This window comes from Kockovaella imperatae, assembly GCF_002102565.1.
Source record: "Kockovaella imperatae strain NRRL Y-17943 chromosome Unknown BD324scaffold_2, whole genome shotgun sequence".
NCBI lineage: Eukaryota > Fungi > Basidiomycota > Tremellomycetes > Tremellales > Cuniculitremaceae > Kockovaella > Kockovaella imperatae.
In genome coordinates this window covers 1,230,865-1,247,197 of record NW_019028942.1, presented here as the reverse complement: position 1 = coordinate 1,247,197, position 16,333 = coordinate 1,230,865, and the positions used below count along the sequence as shown (strand labels likewise).

The 16,333-nt window shown below is 52.4% G+C and overlaps 3 protein-coding genes across 3 annotated transcripts; all 3 read right to left on the bottom strand.

The window, feature by feature from the left end:
* Position 1: 1 nt before the first annotated feature.
* BD324DRAFT_254115 (hypothetical protein) lies at positions 2-7,408 on the bottom strand. Its single transcript, XM_022012294.1, has 8 exons — positions 6,251-7,408; positions 3,416-6,214; positions 2,727-3,376; positions 1,506-2,690; positions 1,207-1,469; positions 491-1,169; positions 361-449; positions 2-321 (listed from the first exon to the last, which is right to left on the bottom strand). The coding sequence occupies exons 1-8, from the start codon at positions 7,262-7,264 to the stop codon at positions 212-214; spliced, it is 6,789 nt and encodes a 2,262-aa protein (XP_021873847.1). The 5' UTR covers positions 7,265-7,408; the 3' UTR covers positions 2-211.
* Position 7,409: 1 nt separating this feature from the next.
* BD324DRAFT_254203 (hypothetical protein) lies at positions 7,410-10,351 on the bottom strand. Its single transcript, XM_022012295.1, has 4 exons — positions 9,642-10,351; positions 9,538-9,606; positions 9,125-9,500; positions 7,410-9,088 (listed from the first exon to the last, which is right to left on the bottom strand). Exons 1-4 carry the CDS (start codon positions 10,049-10,051, stop codon positions 7,496-7,498), a joined length of 2,448 nt encoding a protein of 815 aa, XP_021873846.1. The 5' UTR covers positions 10,052-10,351; the 3' UTR covers positions 7,410-7,495.
* Positions 10,352-10,605: 254 nt separating this feature from the next.
* BD324DRAFT_254113 (hypothetical protein) lies at positions 10,606-16,328 on the bottom strand. The gene is made up of 11 exons (XM_022012293.1): positions 16,076-16,328; positions 15,538-16,038; positions 14,635-15,502; positions 14,135-14,598; positions 14,046-14,098; positions 13,733-14,010; positions 12,305-13,698; positions 11,458-12,268; positions 11,293-11,421; positions 11,035-11,256; positions 10,606-10,997 (listed from the first exon to the last, which is right to left on the bottom strand). Exons 1-11 carry the CDS (start codon positions 16,258-16,260, stop codon positions 10,767-10,769), a joined length of 5,136 nt encoding a protein of 1,711 aa, XP_021873845.1. The 5' UTR covers positions 16,261-16,328; the 3' UTR covers positions 10,606-10,766.
* Positions 16,329-16,333: the final 5 nt, after the last annotated feature.

The following is a 16,333-nucleotide window of genomic DNA, read 5'->3' as shown; positions in this document are numbered from 1 at the left end:
GATCTGTACAGATATGATGAGAGAGGCAGAAGAAAGAGAGCAAATGGGACGATCATAATGTCATTTTGCCCAATTCAGGGTTCGGTTGTACAGTAGTTTCTACAAGAAATCTAGATTGATAGACGACATTAAAGGCATAACGGGGGCATCAGATGTATCTCTCTAGGCTGTTGTACACTGTCTCTCTCGTCAAACAACTCTTCTTTCTTTCCTAAGTGGCGTCTTCCTCGTTGGCCATCTCCTCTACACCCAGCTTACTCCACCTATCCGGGACAGAAGGAAAGTAGCTTTTCTCCATGGCCGTTCTAAACCGATTCTTATCTGCGTGGGATCAGTGAGGATTGTCATACATTTGCTTACATTGCTTCGGCGTCACGATCGTCGGTTCACCTTTGCCTCCTCCGCCGAGGAAAGCCGAGTCCTTGACCCAAGATTCCAGCTTCTTGTCCCTGTACATCGTCAACAATGCTGCGAATGAGAGCTGACTCACCATGTAAATGTTCGAATGTAATCTACGATTCCGACCACCAGTTCATGTCGTTCACTATCGACTCCAACGACCAACGAATAATCCATCACGTTCAGGTTCGACAAGAATAGAGTGTCGTTGAACAGTGCGGAACGCAGTATCCTCTTTGAATGCTCTCGAAGGTAAAGAGGATGCTTATAAGCAATCTCCATCAGATTCTCATCGAGCAAGACTTCGTTGACTCGGCCGGTCGGCACGATGAGACGGTTTCGTGTGCTTCCTTTCAAATCATAAATCTTTGAAAACCTTCGCTCGTAGAAAAGGTTCTCCATGACCAAGACGTTCATCCGCATGGACCGACCTGTCACGCCGTTCCGATATCCGATTTTGAAAAACCCGTATATCTTGGCCAGTGCACTGGGACGTTGGCCGTTGATGGCGTTCCGGGTGTAATCAAAGTATGCTGGTGCAAACTTTGTCAATGCGTCCATCTCTAGACGAGAGATTTCCTTCGCGATAAATCGATCGTCTTTGGTCTTGAGAAAGGCAGAGCCGGATTTACCTCCGGATGCATCGAACTGCACGCAGCGCGACAGCGATTCCACAAAACTCGTCTCGCATTCGCAGGCCTCGCGCAGTTGGGAGAACTTTTCTGCGAAGAATATGCGGCAGAAAATCGTCGAAGAGCCAGACTCAAAGTCTGCGGGTCAGCTTCATCACAGGATGATCATTCTCACCGTATTTCAAATGCGAGCCTTCATCTGATCGCGCGGTATCTTCTCCTTCGAGAGCGTCATCCATCGAGACGATGTCCCACGTTGACTTTTCTCCCGTATCCTCAGGCATGAACGACTCCAGCTTGCGAGTGCCTCGTTCAAAAATGTTGTTCCGCATCTTGTCCCGGTAGGTCTTGGAGCTGAGTGTGAACGCAATAATACTTGTCGGCTCGTTTTCTCGAACAATGACCTTTGAATCGGCGAACACATGTTCGGCAGCGGATCTCATTGTCAGACAAAATTCATTTGGGAGGGCTCACAATGGATATTCCAATGGACTGTAGTCGCCGGCGCGGAAGGCCCAGAGTCCGGTGAGGGTCTTCAAGATGGAAGACCTCTCGCCTCCAGACGTGAGTTCGCCGTCAGAGACCTGGGAGAACGAGATGGCAGACTTGTTGTCCTCTGCCGTGTCAGTAGACATCTGAGGAGTGACAGGCACGCTGGGCAATGGAGCGCTGGTTTCGAAAGTCGGCAGCTCGATTTGAAGGCGTTCAGTGAAAGACATCTCCGATTTGGCTTCGCTCAGACCCTCTCCCATCGACGATGACGCAGATACAGGCAGAGCATCTGACGAGGCTGAGTCCATGGTCTCCAGGGAGCTCGATGGATTCACGGGTGTCATCTCCGGGATATCAGCTTTGCCGGCAGTTGATCTTCGTCGAGTGGATGATCTTCGAGAGGGATTTGAATGCCTTTCAGGGGACCCGCCCCCTGTCGATTCGCCATCACTGCCGGGAGAGCCTTCACCTTCATCTTCTTCGTCACCCGCATTGGATGAATCGGTGTCTGATTCATCTTTGAACGCATCTCGGAGATTGGAGAACACTTGAACTTTGGCTTTGGTTACGCTGACCGGTCGAGCTCGTTTGCCTCGCACAGCTGACAAACGCTTCTGTCGTTCGCGTTCAGCTTCTCGCGAGATCCGGTCAAAGTGTCTCGCAATCGATGTGACTCGGTTCGAAGTGGCAAAAGACCGTCTTGTGGCGGTCTTGATCATCATGGGCGCAGGGGACGCGCGACCCGACGATACGGAATCCCCTGATCTCGGGCTCTTGCCCTTGATCGAGGCTCGAGATGTCGTCGGCGGCTGCAGATTAGGCGACGCGCGACCAGATCTGGGAGGAGTAGGTGGAGCAGTGAGCGACGGACGAGGGCGAGATGAGCCCCATGGCTCTGCATCGAATTTACGTCCTTGAACAGACGGAATTCGGGACGCATTCGCGGCATAGCTCTTGTCGTTGTCTGACATGGCCCCAAGTCGAGCTGCCTCCTTGTGGCGAGTGAAGGTTTGCTCTGTCCGTCCGCGACGCAACTTTGGACGCGGTGCGACGCTATCCGCTTCGCTCTCGCTTCCCAACTGGTGGTTGTGCATGCGACCTGGCCAGGGACGGTTCGAAGATGAAGCATCGGCAGTCTCCGAGAATCGCTTCATCATATCGGCCACGCTGCTCCCGTCAGTAGACTCAGCTAGTCAAGCTCACCTAGCAGTTGGCTGCGCCCGTCGAGGCAACCGCGATACAAAGTCTGTATCATGCACCACGGAGATGTCAATGGAAGGCACTCTTGTTCGCCTTGGCGAATCTCGCTTCAAGGCAGAAATTGTGGAGTCACTGTCGTAGTCTCTAGATCCCACAGGAGCGTCGGACGGAGTAGGTTCCGGGGCAGGCTCGAAAAGTCCGACAAGCGGCGTCACTTCGCCGCTGTCTGGCGGTGCTCCGTCCAGATCGCGGCAAGGGGCTGCCATTGGAGTACTGGTGTCGGCATTTTCGTCCTTTTCGTTCTCATTCGCACTCTCCTCGGTCTTGGACTCTTTCTCATCGGCCTCCGAAACTGTCATGCCCGCGACATTCAGTGATCCAAATGCGTCTTGATTTGCAAATAGCCTCTTCAAATGCGTTGCCGTCATCCGCCTGAGATCCTTTTCGGATGGCATGAAAGCCTTCTCGATGTCTGCAAAATCCTGGTCCCATTGAACGACCTTGTCTTGCAGAACGCGTAGGACCATGTTGAGCGCGAGGACGTCTGTCAGCTCCGTAAGTTTGTATGTCCGATTTAACAAGTTGACCATTTCTTCTCGGTCAGCAACGGCACGGGCGAGCATCCCTTCTAGTGCTGCTTTCAACAAGGCGACCTGCAGCGCATCAGTTTCTGCTCGGGGCATTCAGCTCACTTTCTCAGGCTGCACGATGTCGCAATCGAATGTTCTGAGCCTGAACAAGACAGAGTCGAAAAATGCAGTGTTCTTCTGGAGAGCGCTCTCGTACTCCTGGTTCTTGAGTAAAACCTTGGTCTCCGCTCTCGACTGAAGTGAGATAGAAGGTCGCACCGGTTCGTACAGATCGATTTGCTCGTTATGGATCCGTATGGCTAGATTACGATGGGCGAAATATCTGATCTGGTCTCGGAAAGCATCATGCGGGCATTTGAAGCCCGCAGACATCTCAGGTGGATAGAAGCAGTGTTCGAGATACGTTCCCCAAGACAGTTTCCATGTCTCCTCCCTCAAGATCGTAGTCGGTGAGGGATCCGCGCAGATGCGACAATAGCTCCACGTGATGATCGACTCTTCATGGCCCGGAGAAGGGCAGGGGAATTGATCCATAGCGATTTGGAGACGACGAGTGCCATGTACCAAAAGACGGTAGTGGAACAGTTGAAGCCGATCACAGTTCTTGTTGGAACAACGCTTGATAGCATCCGCAGCCATGCCCTCAAGGTACTGACCTACCGTCAAGTCGTCTTCCTGATAGTAATTGATCGCCTGAACGATAGGATCTACGCAGGGTTTGTCGGCGCCTTCGCAGCCCGAAGAATACAGGTACAGCATGCCTTGAAAATCCTCAGGACGGAGTGAAGGCGAATGTCTCTTAGTATACCAACGCCACAGCTTGTACTGTTCAGCATGCTCGTAGGCGACTTGAGCGATGGCGGATTGTCGCTGGACTTCTTCCGGGTTGTTGAGAACGCGGTATGGATCTTTGGCCGCATCTCTGGGCATCGTAGATATAGCAGAAGACTGGTCGGGCTCCTCAGTCTCCTTCTTCTGCTCCTCCTCCAGGATTTTCGCAGCCACTGCCTCTTCCAGGCTCCTACGTAACGCGTGCAGTTTCTGGTCAAGTGCTGCCATGCGAGCGAGAGGAGCGGGCGGCGGAAAGCGAATGGCAGCAGACGCGGACAAGACAGTCCGCAGGTATGGCTGAAGTGTCAGTGCGATGTCCCTGGTCTTTTGAGCATCTTCATCCTTTTCCGCTTGCCGATCCTGATACGCTTCCACCTGGGGATCCAAAGTGGACAATAGATCGAGATACTCGGGCGAAAGCGGAGGGCTCGGAGGGAGAGTGTTGTGCTCATCGTTGAAAAGGGTGATCTCCATTTTCAGATGGCAGACTACTAGCGCCATGAAATCGGTTACAATTTTTGCCCTCTTCAAGGTATCCAGGTCTCCCCCTCGTAAGATGATGGTACAGCCTAAATCCCTATGGCAGCCTTCAAAGCGCATGAGAGTTTTGCGCCTGCCTGGGATGAGGTCGTGCTCAAAGGACTGGATCTGGAATTCGGCACAACGTCCCAGGCGAGGTTCCAGGGCAAGACGGTCCATGGATGCGACGACATCGGCCTGAGTACACCTTGCCACTTGGTGGATAGCGGACAATTTGACGCTCCTAGCAACGGCGATGTTCGCCTCCAATAGATAGTCAAGGGCTATACGGGACGCTGAACGCTGCACAAGAACGATATGCGGCCGGACATCGACGATACGCCGCGTCAATAGCCGGAGATAGTCCTTTTCCTGCGCCAGGATGGGATCCAGGGACATGAACTGATTGTCAATCCGATGGTAGTCCAGCGGAAAGGTGACAACCATGATTCGAGGGTTGACTAGACGTCGTGGCATGGCTTTATGAGCGACATTTTTAGTTATGACGATACCGTCAACATAGTCTGAATCGCTAATCTTCCCGCCCGGGACTTTCTTGATCTTTACATAGGCTCGAACATCGATTGAATCTCCAGCTCGGACATTGGGATCTAGGTTGCTAGATACCTTGAGTAAGAGTTTGCTGAGCACTCGGTGCCATTCGCCGGGATTAGGCAATTTGGCCCTCTCGATGGCTTGTTCTAGAATGAGCATGAAATGCCGGAGGCTAGCTCCTGATAGAGCCTCTTGGCGGTGGGCAAACGAGTGTGACCTTGCACGCCAGAGACCTTCGCCCTTTTCGGGGTCAAGAAGAGCTGTTAGTCCACCTTGACTGGCTCGTGAGCTCAGTCTCGTCCGAAGTCCAATTAAAGGCGCAGAATCCGTACCATCCCCGCCGTCCGTGGAGATTGTCTCGGTCCGCGGGAAGGCCACTCGACGTCCGTGACCTCGAACCACCTCGTCTCGACTTGGCGGACCGCTAGAGTCATTCCGGGTCAGACCCTGGGGCGCCGACAAATTTCGAGAGCAGACAACTGAGGAAGGATCTGATGATTCTCGCTGGTGCTCGCTATGCTTGGCGTCTTCATCCATGGGTCGTCGAAAAGGAGCGGCGGTCTGAGGGCGAGACGTCCACATATCCTCCTCGTCAGAGTCTCCCTCCAGGTCAGCCGGAGTAAGCGGTCTGCTGAAACGTTCCGGCACGCTCTCATAGATTGCACCAAGGTTCTCATTGGGCTGCGAGGAGAAGAGCTGGCTGGCGGCAAAAGGGGACTTTGAGTAAGGTCCGAATTCTGGCGATATTGCAGCGTCGAGAAAGGCCCGGTCAGAGATGCTCGCCGGTCGGAAAGACGTCGATATGGAATTGATCGAACGGCGATCGTCATCATCATCGTCCTTATACTCCTCCATGATCTTTAAGCAGAGATTACAGACTCGAACCGCGCCATCCTGACCAAAACGTCGGGCTCCTATGATATTGGATGCACAGCGACTGCAGAAGATTTGCCCACAGATCCGACAGTGATGCTTCCTGCGCCATGTAGTGAAGATCTGCCTTCAGCATATCGCCGCAGCCTGCAGACTCACAGATTTGCAGTCGTAGCATTCCTTGCAGTGCTCATCCGCCATCCAATAATGCTTGCTTAAGCCTTCTCCCCTCATCCGCCGGATCAGTCTGCTCACGCTATGAGACTTTTTGACGAGTCCCAAGCTCTTGACGCTCCTGGTATCGTCTCCGCCTAGAGCGAAACCAGGGACATTCGAGAAGTTCTGACTGAGCTCCGCATTTGCAGCTATCATTGCGGAGAGCGAGATGGAGGATGGGGAATCCGGAAGGGTCGCTATGGATGAGCGTCGAAGCCTGGCGCCGGTAGGGCCAAGGACACTCGCAGGGCGACCAGGATGATAGTGATGAGGACTCGCAGCGCGCTGGGCCATGGCTGCCTGCAGACCAAAGTGCGCTTTTGATGCTCGAGCCGATTGGGGACTCGAGATTGAAGGCCGCCGTTCGCGAATGGGAGGTGAAGACGTCTTGTGACCTGAAGCTTGGACAGTCGTAGTGACACTGGTGATGGGAGATACAGACACCTGCGCAGTAGTAGCTGTGGTAGGCCTCCATTCGCCCGGCGGTGCCAAGCGTCTGGTGCTAGAAGCGACGGACGGAGTGAGAGATACAGAGCTACTGGCAGAGTGCATGGGTGGTCGAAGGTTTGATGAAACTGGTTGATCGTCCATTGATGATTTTCGAGTCTGCGTTGACCGGGCTTTGGCAGCTTCAGCTATGGCCTGAGCTTCCGTCTGAGTCGTAGATCCACTGGAGTCCACTTTGATAAGCGGTGTGCGCGTAACGACATCCTTGGCTTTGTCCAAAGTCTTGTTGATATTCGCACTGGATGACACCGGCGCACTAGACGATGCAAACGTGTTCTTGACCCTTGATAGGAATGTAGGGATGACCCCAGTCTCTGGCTCATCGTCAAAAGCCGCTGGGAAAGTGGTGAGTACCGTAGACGAAGCCGGTCGAGCGCTGATGGACGAGGACGCGAACGGTAGAGTTGAGGGACCTGTACTCCTATCATGGACAGCACCTGGCTCCACCATCTTGCTCAGCAAGATCTGTTAGGTCTCTTACGCCCCCTCAGAACTGCCATGCGTTATAGAGAGCGAATCATGAATTTGGATCAAAGGAGAGGGAATGAAAACATTAGATCTGGCTGGTAGATATTTTGGCGTCATGTGTAGGATGTCTGTTCATCTGTCATACGGACATGCTGCATGCAATCATAATCGTCGTGAGTCTATTATAGTGGTATGTATGCCGCCTCAATCCCATCAATTCACAATGCTGTACGATGAGTTGGTCCGCTTGCGATCTGGTCGCTGCTGCTGAACCGGCAGCCCTCGTTGGTCAAGACCAGACTGTACGCTGTCTCGCCATTGAGCAGTGTTTTTCAGGGCTTCCCGGGACTCTCGTCGAGGATCGCGGAGACTTTCACGCTTCTCCGCCTCCCGCCTCTTCATCTCCTCCCTCTCAGCCTTTTGATGTTTCTCCCATCGAGACCTCGCCTCAGCAGCTTGGACCTCTTGAGTCATGGCCGAAGTGACGGGATTTTGCAGCTCGGAGATCCGTTTGCGGTGTCGCTCGCTAAGCTGCTCATAAGTCATTGTTCGAGGCATCGTCATCGCTGAGGGCCTTGATGGGAGAGTTGCCGAACCAGTGATCTGACCGGGGGCCCAATCAGTATTGAGCATCTCTCGGTCGCCTTGAGGCTGTGCGCTGGCGGATCGGCGGAGAGGCGCTGATGGAGGTGGCATTGCCATCCGGTCGAACTCGGCTTTGGACGCCGCAATGTTTGACGGCGGACGAGACAGCTTGCCATAGTCTGCGGATATGGAAGTACGATGGTCTCCAACCGTCTGTATGGAACGAGTCGATTTGTACCGTTCCCAATCAGTCTGGTGCGATGTGCTCGAGGCTGATGGTGATGTCATTGGAATGCTCTGCGCAACGGATACAGGTCGACTGGGCTGAGAAGCCGTGGTTCGCGGTTGGATCGGCTTTTCAGCAATGGCTAAAGTCTTAGGACAAGCGGATCTCTCCAGAAGCGACGAGCTGGATTGAATGCGAGGAATGCTTGAGGGGTCGAAATCCATCGTCATCTGTGAACCGGGTCGCGGACGGTCGAGCACGGATCCGCTGGACCTGTTACGAGCCATCAGGTGAGAGGTTGCAACTTCATCTTCGGCACATTGTGAGCCAGGTCTGGGCCTGTCGAGAAGCGATGCACTAGATCCATGCCGCGTCATACCAGGCATCGAAGGCTCACCCAGAACCTGAGTAGAAGCTGTAGAGACCCGCCTTGACCGCGTGGCGTCCATGGAAATTCGACTGGATGCTCGATTTAGATTGTCGAGAGAACCCCGAATGCTTTCTCTTGCTTTTTTCACGTCTTCCAGGAGCTTCAACTTGTTTTGCAGATCCTCCTCCGGTGCAGAAACAAACTCTTCGACCGAATTCCAAGCGGTGCTCGGTCCACTGTTGTGATGCGAGGCTGGTAAGAGCCCAAGTGGAGTGTCATCAAGGTCACCTTTCTCGAGTTCCGGCAATGCAATCGTGCTCTCCCCAGTTGACTTGCTACTGTTCTTCCCGTGCTTCTCCTCCCATTCTTCGAGCTCCGCATCGACGTTCTTGAACCTCTCTGCGGCTCTGGAGATCTCTTCAGCCTCGATCTGGGCTTCTTCCTCCTCCTTGATCTTGCGCATCCGCTTTTGAAGGATGTTCAAAACGCGGGTCTGGATGGCGGCGCCAACGAGGACGATAGCGGCAAGGATGCCCAGTTCAATCTGCATCGTCTGGGTCAGGGGGTATTTGGCCCCGCCCAGTTTAGGGAACAAGCTCCCGAAGCCGAGGTTGTATATGTAGAACTGGCCGTGAGTGCCTGTTCCCAGAATTCGTCTCACCTCTTTCAAACCGGCTCGACTGTAACAGTCGATCCCAAGAGTAACAGTGGTAGCTCCTATCCAAGCGGTGCTGACAAGCATCATAATATCGGTGAGCTTGGACGGCAGACTAGCGATGAAGCACGCTACGGTGATGCCGCCGAGAAGACACCATCGATCGAGAACTCCGTGAACGAGTCCTCCGGACTTCGTCGCGAGAAGATACCAGGCGAACGTAAACCCTCCAGCGGCTGAGATCCCGTATCTTGCGAATTTGTAGAGGAAAACGCCGAGACCTGCACCGATGCACGAAGCAATGACACCAGCGAGAAGGAAGAGACCTCGCATGGTCGTCGTAGGTGGTGAAGGAGAAGGAGGTTGCAGATCGGGTTGAACGCTGCGTATTAGCTGATATCATTGGAGCGTTCGCTCACCCGAACCGCAAGATCATCACGAGTGTGAAAAGCATGAGCGCATACCCCGAGCAGATGGCCAGAGAAGACCTGTGTGGTTAGGGAAAGTCTCTTTTCACCCTCACCATCTGTTCTTCCCACCCAAGATGGCAACTGGAACTCCGCTGATGATCAGTAGAGCCCCAAGAATACCGTAGGCGGGATCGATGACTATATGGAAGGGGATCCAATCGTCGCCCTCGTGCCAAACTGTGCTATTGCCGGAGGTTGTTCCGTTTGCCATGGTACCATTCAGAAGTGTGTGATTCGTCTCAGGCATAGGAATAGTCAGAGTCAAAGTGAAAACGTTCGTACTGGCATTACGTGCTGATGCGGAGGGGGTCACCGAGGTGATTGTGGTCGTCACAATTTGATCGCGAGTTGACGCAGACGAGGAAGAAGCAGTCTTTGTCGCTGAGACGGTCGAGGTCGTATGCTGTGCGTTTACAGCGATACCGAGGACAGCCAGTATGAACGCGAAGAACGTGAAGTGCATGATGAAGGGCGTCGTGCACCGCTTCAGGGCGTTAAGTGAATATCGCGGGAAGCCCAAAAATGGAATAGTTTGTGTGCGATGCGATGAGATGAGATATAATCAGTGGTCCATCATGCCCATGGAAGATGTTTGTCTTTCTGTCCCAAATGATCCAAAGATGAAAGGAGGCAGAGAGCGTTGAGTGAATCAATCCAACAATCGTAAAGGCACGGGGTGGACTCGGAGAGGAAAGGATCCGGTCATGGACGTTTCGAATCTGTTGATGCGTTGAGTGGACGCAGTCTGCATCCAACAACTTACTCGTAAAGTGCTTCATGTCTCTCTCTCTCTGTGGATTCGTTCCAGTGTATCTCGTTGCTCCCTGGAGATTCTTCAACAAAACGCCTATGAAAAGCCATCATCATCATAATTGCTCTTTCTTTCGATCGGACAAAGACCAGCCAGCCAGCCTTTGCGCCCTGCCTCCTCCGCCTCTGTGAACGCATACCGTAAGATGACACATACAATGATCCATAGCACTTTGTATGTTGTACATGACAGAAATATGATGTTAGACATGTCCCATCCATTCGGTCGAGTGGGCTGGACCACTCATTGCTGTTACGGTGCAAATATAGTCACGTGATACTTCGATACCAAACAAGCTACGTAAGCTGTTCGGGCTCTCCGGTTGCGATGCATTACACAGATATGGCTGAAGTCCACTAAATCACGCTCACGCCAGCACCATCCTCCTCGGTGCACGGATATCAAAGCTCCCTGTTCCACTAGTACTGGGTTGACCCATGACAATCTTCGCAGCTGGACTGGTGAGATCGTCAAAGTCACCGTGCAGCACGGCTTCACTAAGGAATTGAACGGTAGTTTCGAAGGAAGCTTTGAGAAGAGGTGAGGATTTCTTGGATATTCCAGATCGATTGAATGGTCGATAGCCTCCCGCATGGGTCTGAAGGATCAGTAAGCGATATGATAGTGCGGCTCACCATGTAATCCGCAATCACTGTCAGATGTCTGTAATCAACAGCGATTCCATATGCGCCAAACACGGCGGACACTTCGTCGATGATAGCTCTTCTTGCCGCTTCGACCCCATATGTCTGAAGCAGTGCTGCAATATCGTTTGAGCCTATCCGATCGAGATCGACAAGCTCGTCGGCAAGAGCGTGCATTCCGGTAAGGTTTGAACCCTCAGTGATGAGCGAGCGCTATGGGTCAGTATGCGTCAGGCTAGACCAACTCACTGTAAACTCTCCCTTGTCATCGAAGACTTTCATGCAGCGACCAATGTCAGGCACTTCATGAATGACAGCAGATCGACATGCGCGCTCGACAATATCGACAAGAAGCAATTTTGGAGTGTTTGCCGGGAACTAAAGGTCAGCATCAACTTCGAAGCGGTCGCTCACCTCGAGCTCAAACTGAGCGGATTTGCCTTTATGAGAATCGAAGTGCAGATCTGTGGCGTACTTGCTCCCCTTCTTGAATGCTTCCAGCAGAGCGTCCCCTCTAGCGTCCGTCTCAGCCTTTTCTCCAGCATCAACGTCCTCTTCATCATCATCTTCAAACTGTCTCTCGACATAGTCTTCGAGATCCTCCACCTGCTCGTTCCTATCATCCTCCTCGTACTCATGTTGCCTAGCTTGAGCTGTACGTTTGGCTTGATACGCGTCCATGTCATCGTCATCCAGCTCGTCATCGCGACCTCGTCGAGCACCTAAGCCTTCATCTTCGCCTTCACGGACTCTCATCCCGACTCCAACCGCCATATCTTGTGACAGAGCCTTGGAAGTGATCCTCATCTCATTCAAGATCTCCTTCTTCAGCTTGACCGAAAAGTTGAAAGCTAGAGCTTCGTGGATCTGAAGGGCAGAAATCTCGTATTCCTCAGAGTATTCTTCCTTGGGGTAGAACTCCAGCAACACTGTGTATTTCCGTAATCTTGCATCGGTGTCAGATCGACCACTCAAACGCTCCGTGACGGTGACTTTGTCTACAACTTGAGACAAGGTCAGTCTTGAAACCTGCTTGACAAAAGCCTCGACGTCTCCATCGCCGATAGTCTCGCGTATCGGCAGCTTCATGGTCGGTGTCATCGGATGTGTCGAAGCGGTCATGACGATTTCTCGTAAACGGGGGATACCGAGTGTAACATTCGCTGCGCCATGACCAGCCAAATGGAACGTGTTCAGCGTCATTTGCGTCGAGGGTTCTCCAACACTGCGAGATTAGTCATGACACCACCAGTGGTCTCACCCTTGAGATGCTAATAGTCCCACTGCCTCCCCAGGGTCGACGAGACCTCTCATGTATCTTGATCTAGCCAACGAGACGAACTCTTTCTCCGAAATGACACTCGAGTTGGAACTCTGACCCTTTCTTGAGATAAGACCGGCTTTGTTCTCGTGAGTGTAATCCCTGACTTGCTTGGCAAACGTCTCGGACATGCTGCCCAGGTATCGGCTTGGTGAGAATTTCGACAGCGCGGGTTCGTATTTCTCAGGTTTCTTCAATGCCTTCTTCATATGATCGACGGCCTCGTCTGTAACGACCTTGCCCAAAACCGCTCCCGGCTTGTAGCGATTGATGAGAGAATCGTGGTTCTGGGCTGCGAAGTCGAATGACTGAAGGTGTCTTGAGCGAGTGACATCGAGGGCATCTTCGCCATAGAGGAATTGCAGGACCGACAGATCTGAGTCCCGGACAGTGTGATCATAATGTACCTTGACCCCTTCCAGATGCTTGATGAGACATCGTTGAAGATAGCCGGATCGACTGGTCTTGACAGCCGTGTCGATCAGTCCTTCGCGGCCCGCCATGCAGTGGAAATAGTACTCCTGAGGTCGGATACCGGTTAAGAATCGATTGGCAACGTATCCACCGGCTCGAGCACTAGTGTCGAAGGCACGGAAGGACGGTAATGTCTTACCAGATACCATGGTCGGTACACGTCGTCCTTCTAGGGCTTGCTGTCCAAGTAATGTCGAGATCTGCGAGGCATTGACCTTGGATCCTTTGGCTCCGGAGATGGTCATCATTTGCATGTTGTTGTCGGGGAATGGTCGAACGAGATATTTCGGCAAGACGTCGTTGTTGATCTGTGAGGTTGTCTTGTTGAAAGCTGACTGCATGACAGCATCTAGACCAGCCATCAGATTATCATCTCGGAGAGTCTCCTCGAGCCGGACATCAAGGTTGTGCTGTGTCTCCTTATCCAGCTGGGAATCCTCCGGCAAACCGACATATTTGATGCTCGTCTTCGTCCCCAGGTCGGAAGCCTTATCCAGGATATCCTGTCGCAGCTTTTCGCCTTCCGCCGTGAGTGTCAAATCGTCCATTCGGCAGGAAAAAGCGTCATGCTGGAGATACTTCGTGAATAGCCTTGACAAGATACCGAGGAGTCGATTTGCAATCATGGGACCGTACAACTCGTGGACTGAATGGACCAGACCAAAATCGGAAGCACCAAATTGGGACTTGTCGAGAACTCCACAGACCAAATGTCCGTCGACAAAGATCGTCTTTTCCTCTGACATGTTTGGGTCTACGTTTTTCTCCCTCCCCCAAAGAGCATGGTCGATCTTATTTCGAGATGTCAAATTCAGACCTCTAGCATTAGGAGGTGTCAAGTTGAGAAGAATGGTCGAGACCTGATATTAGCTGTATTCCATCAGCATAACTCACAATCTGCTTGCCTGTCCACATGGGTCGTGGCTTCCAGATAGCAGGTGCGACCGTCAAAATGCGTCCACCACCTGTGTAATCGTCCTCTGTTCTCAAAGCACCGTAAATGAGCTGGAAATACTGCTCGCGTGTGAAGAACGAGGATTTGCTGCACATGTGCACCGCTGCAACTACATGATCTTGAATGAGACCACGGAGAGGTTTTCCCGATGTCGGCACGAGGTATTGATTGTCGGTGTTCGCGATCATCAAAGCCTCCGCACGAGCCACTTCATTTTCTGCACGTCAGATGAGCCGGCTATTCTGGACCCACGTGGAAAGTGAATGTTCATCTCGTCGCCGTCAAAGTCGGCGTTATAGGAGTTGCTGAACGTCAGACGGTGCACACACGAAGCCACTCACCAATTGGCGTAGTGCATCCTGATTGTCTTCTCTCCGAGCAGCACCTTGACCTTGTGACACATCATACTTGGCTTATGGAGAGTAGGCTGTCTATTCAAGATGACAATGTCGCCATCCCGAATATGCCTGAACACTTTCTTGTTGCGAGCAGCGGGCCCTAGACTGCTTGATGCATGAGCTTCGGATTGCGGAGTCGCCAATTGGTTCGCGATGGCTGTCCTCTGCTCTAAAGTGGTGCGGTCGAGCGACACTCTCGTACCGTCTTCCATTTGTACCATAGATGCTCCAGGATGCTGCCGGGGGCCATTTATGACCAGCTGACGAAGTTCAGCGACATTTTGGGCAGTGACCGGCTCGGGATAGGTGAGTTTGCGAGCGAATACTGGTGGTATCCCGATTTCATTGGTCTCGATGTTGATGTCGGGAGAAATGACGGATCGGGCGGCGTAATTGACACGTTTGCCCTGGCTCGTCAACGCACAACCTTACTACTGGCTTACCATCATGTGTTTCCTGAACAGACCCTCTTTCTTCTCCAGGAGCTGTTTGATACCCTGGTGTGGAAGTTTTCCCTGAGCCATTACCGTTGGATTCTTCGTACTGTCCATGAAACTGTTGACATCGTGCTGCAGCTTGATGAGAGATTCAAGTAAGAGTTCGAATAACCGCCCGCCTTCCACTTTGTCTATGACCTCGAGGACCTCATCTCCCCTTTCCGCTTTGGCATGCTCTATTAAGCGATGGTTAAGATCCTGAATTCGCTTGCACGTCGTGATGACAGCTGACAGGAGAGAATTCTGTGGATTTTCAAACAGGTCGTCGCCCATCTTAGCTGGTGGCCGGAACCGAGTCGGAGTAACGGACAAGACATCCACGAAGAACATGTCAGCCAGTGCTGTTGGAGAGAGATTTCCCCGAGAACGAAGAGTTCCGCCGTGCCGCCCGTATAGCAAATGGCAGAGTTTCGACTCCTTTTGGAACAGGACTCTGAGGTGCGCTCTGACTTCGCCAGGAGACATGACCCGCTCATTTCGACCCTTTGCTCCCTTGACCTTGCCACTTGCTGTTTTTGCGACAGTCACACGATTGAGGATGTCTTCGTCATCTTCTTCCTCCTCCTCCTCTTCCTCCTCGTCAAAATTCTCCTCCATCTCGTCGTCCTCCTTAGCTTCGGATCCACTTTCGCTGCTGGACTCGTCATCGCCGTTCTGGGCCCGATTCGACTTGTCCTTCTTGAACAATCCTCGACCATCACTCAAAACTTCCCGCCGCTTGACGCCAAGGTGCGTGTTGGTGAGCTTTTGCTTGTTGTCGAGTTCCAGTTCGATTATCTTGACGGTTCTCTCTTTGCGGTATGTGGGATTGACACTGAAGTAAGCTAGATGAAGTAGGGCCACACTCACGCTCTACATCTCGAACACTTTGTACGCCAGGATCTCGAGCTATCACCTTTGAGCACCTCTTCCAAAAGTGCTCTCCTCTCCTCATATACCACTCCGTCTCGGTAATTGTCCTTCTCAGCGCCGTGTTTCTTTGCTTGATGAAGGGCATATCGGACAAAGTCGTCCAACTTCACGATATGCTCCGCTGCAGTCTCCACCGGGACCATGGTCGCGCCTCCTCCACCACCTCCTTCCTCATCTTCATCTGCCTGCTGGGTCTTGGGCATCAGATGCGCGACGTCATGGGATTCTTTGAAAAGACCGGCATTCAAGAGCTGTATCCTTGCAATGTATTGCTGGACCATCATCTCGGGCATCTTGAAATGGTGACAGTAGAGGCAAGTCGATTGTAGAAGGCGATAGACAGTGGTCATGAACAGGGGGTGGTAGAGAGGAACCGGCAGGTCGATATGGCCGAAATGCCCTGGACAAGCAAAGTATGAAAGATGGCATGTCTCGCAGCTTCCCTGTAAGCTTCTATTGGTCATTCAGGACTTACACGTCTTTTGCGCTCATGGGTCCCAGCTTAGGATCGTACAGACCTCCCTTGGTTGGCAAGTTGAAATTGTCCAACAAAATAGGATTGTCAATCTTCGTGACTGATATCGAGCGGATCTCCTCCGCTGTGAGGAAGGAGAAAGCCAGTGAGGTGACCTCAGTGGATACAGGATGAGCGATATCCATTTTCCGTCCGATTCAGTTGGAGCAAAGTCGCTCCCTCCCCGCCTCTAGGCTCGTCTAGATGTTATGGGTCGTT

Coding starts and splice junctions, on each gene's coding strand:
- BD324DRAFT_254203 (XM_022012295.1), bottom strand. CDS start 10,051: ATGCACTTCACGTTCTTCGCGTTCATACTGGCTGTCCTCGGTATCGCT. Junction 9,501..9,537: donor GTGATGATCTTGCGGTTCGG/GTGAGCGAACGC, acceptor GCTAATACGCAG/CGTTCAACCCGATCTGCAAC. Junction 9,089..9,124: donor GTCGAGCCGGTTTGAAAGAG/GTGAGACGAATT, acceptor ACTCACGGCCAG/TTCTACATATACAACCTCGG.
- BD324DRAFT_254113 (XM_022012293.1), bottom strand. CDS start 16,260: ATGGATATCGCTCATCCTGTATCCACTGAGGTCACCTCACTGGCTTTC. Junction 14,011..14,045: donor GATGAACATTCACTTTCCAC/GTGGGTCCAGAA, acceptor TCTGACGTGCAG/AAAATGAAGTGGCTCGTGCG. Junction 10,998..11,034: donor CAGTGATTGCGGATTACATG/GTGAGCCGCACT, acceptor CTGATCCTTCAG/ACCCATGCGGGAGGCTATCG.
- BD324DRAFT_254115 (XM_022012294.1), bottom strand. CDS start 7,264: ATGGTGGAGCCAGGTGCTGTCCATGATAGGAGTACAGGTCCCTCAACT. Junction 1,170..1,206: donor AGGCTCGCATTTGAAATACG/GTGAGAATGATC, acceptor GCTGACCCGCAG/ACTTTGAGTCTGGCTCTTCG. Junction 322..360: donor GATCGTGACGCCGAAGCAAT/GTAAGCAAATGT, acceptor GATCCCACGCAG/ATAAGAATCGGTTTAGAACG.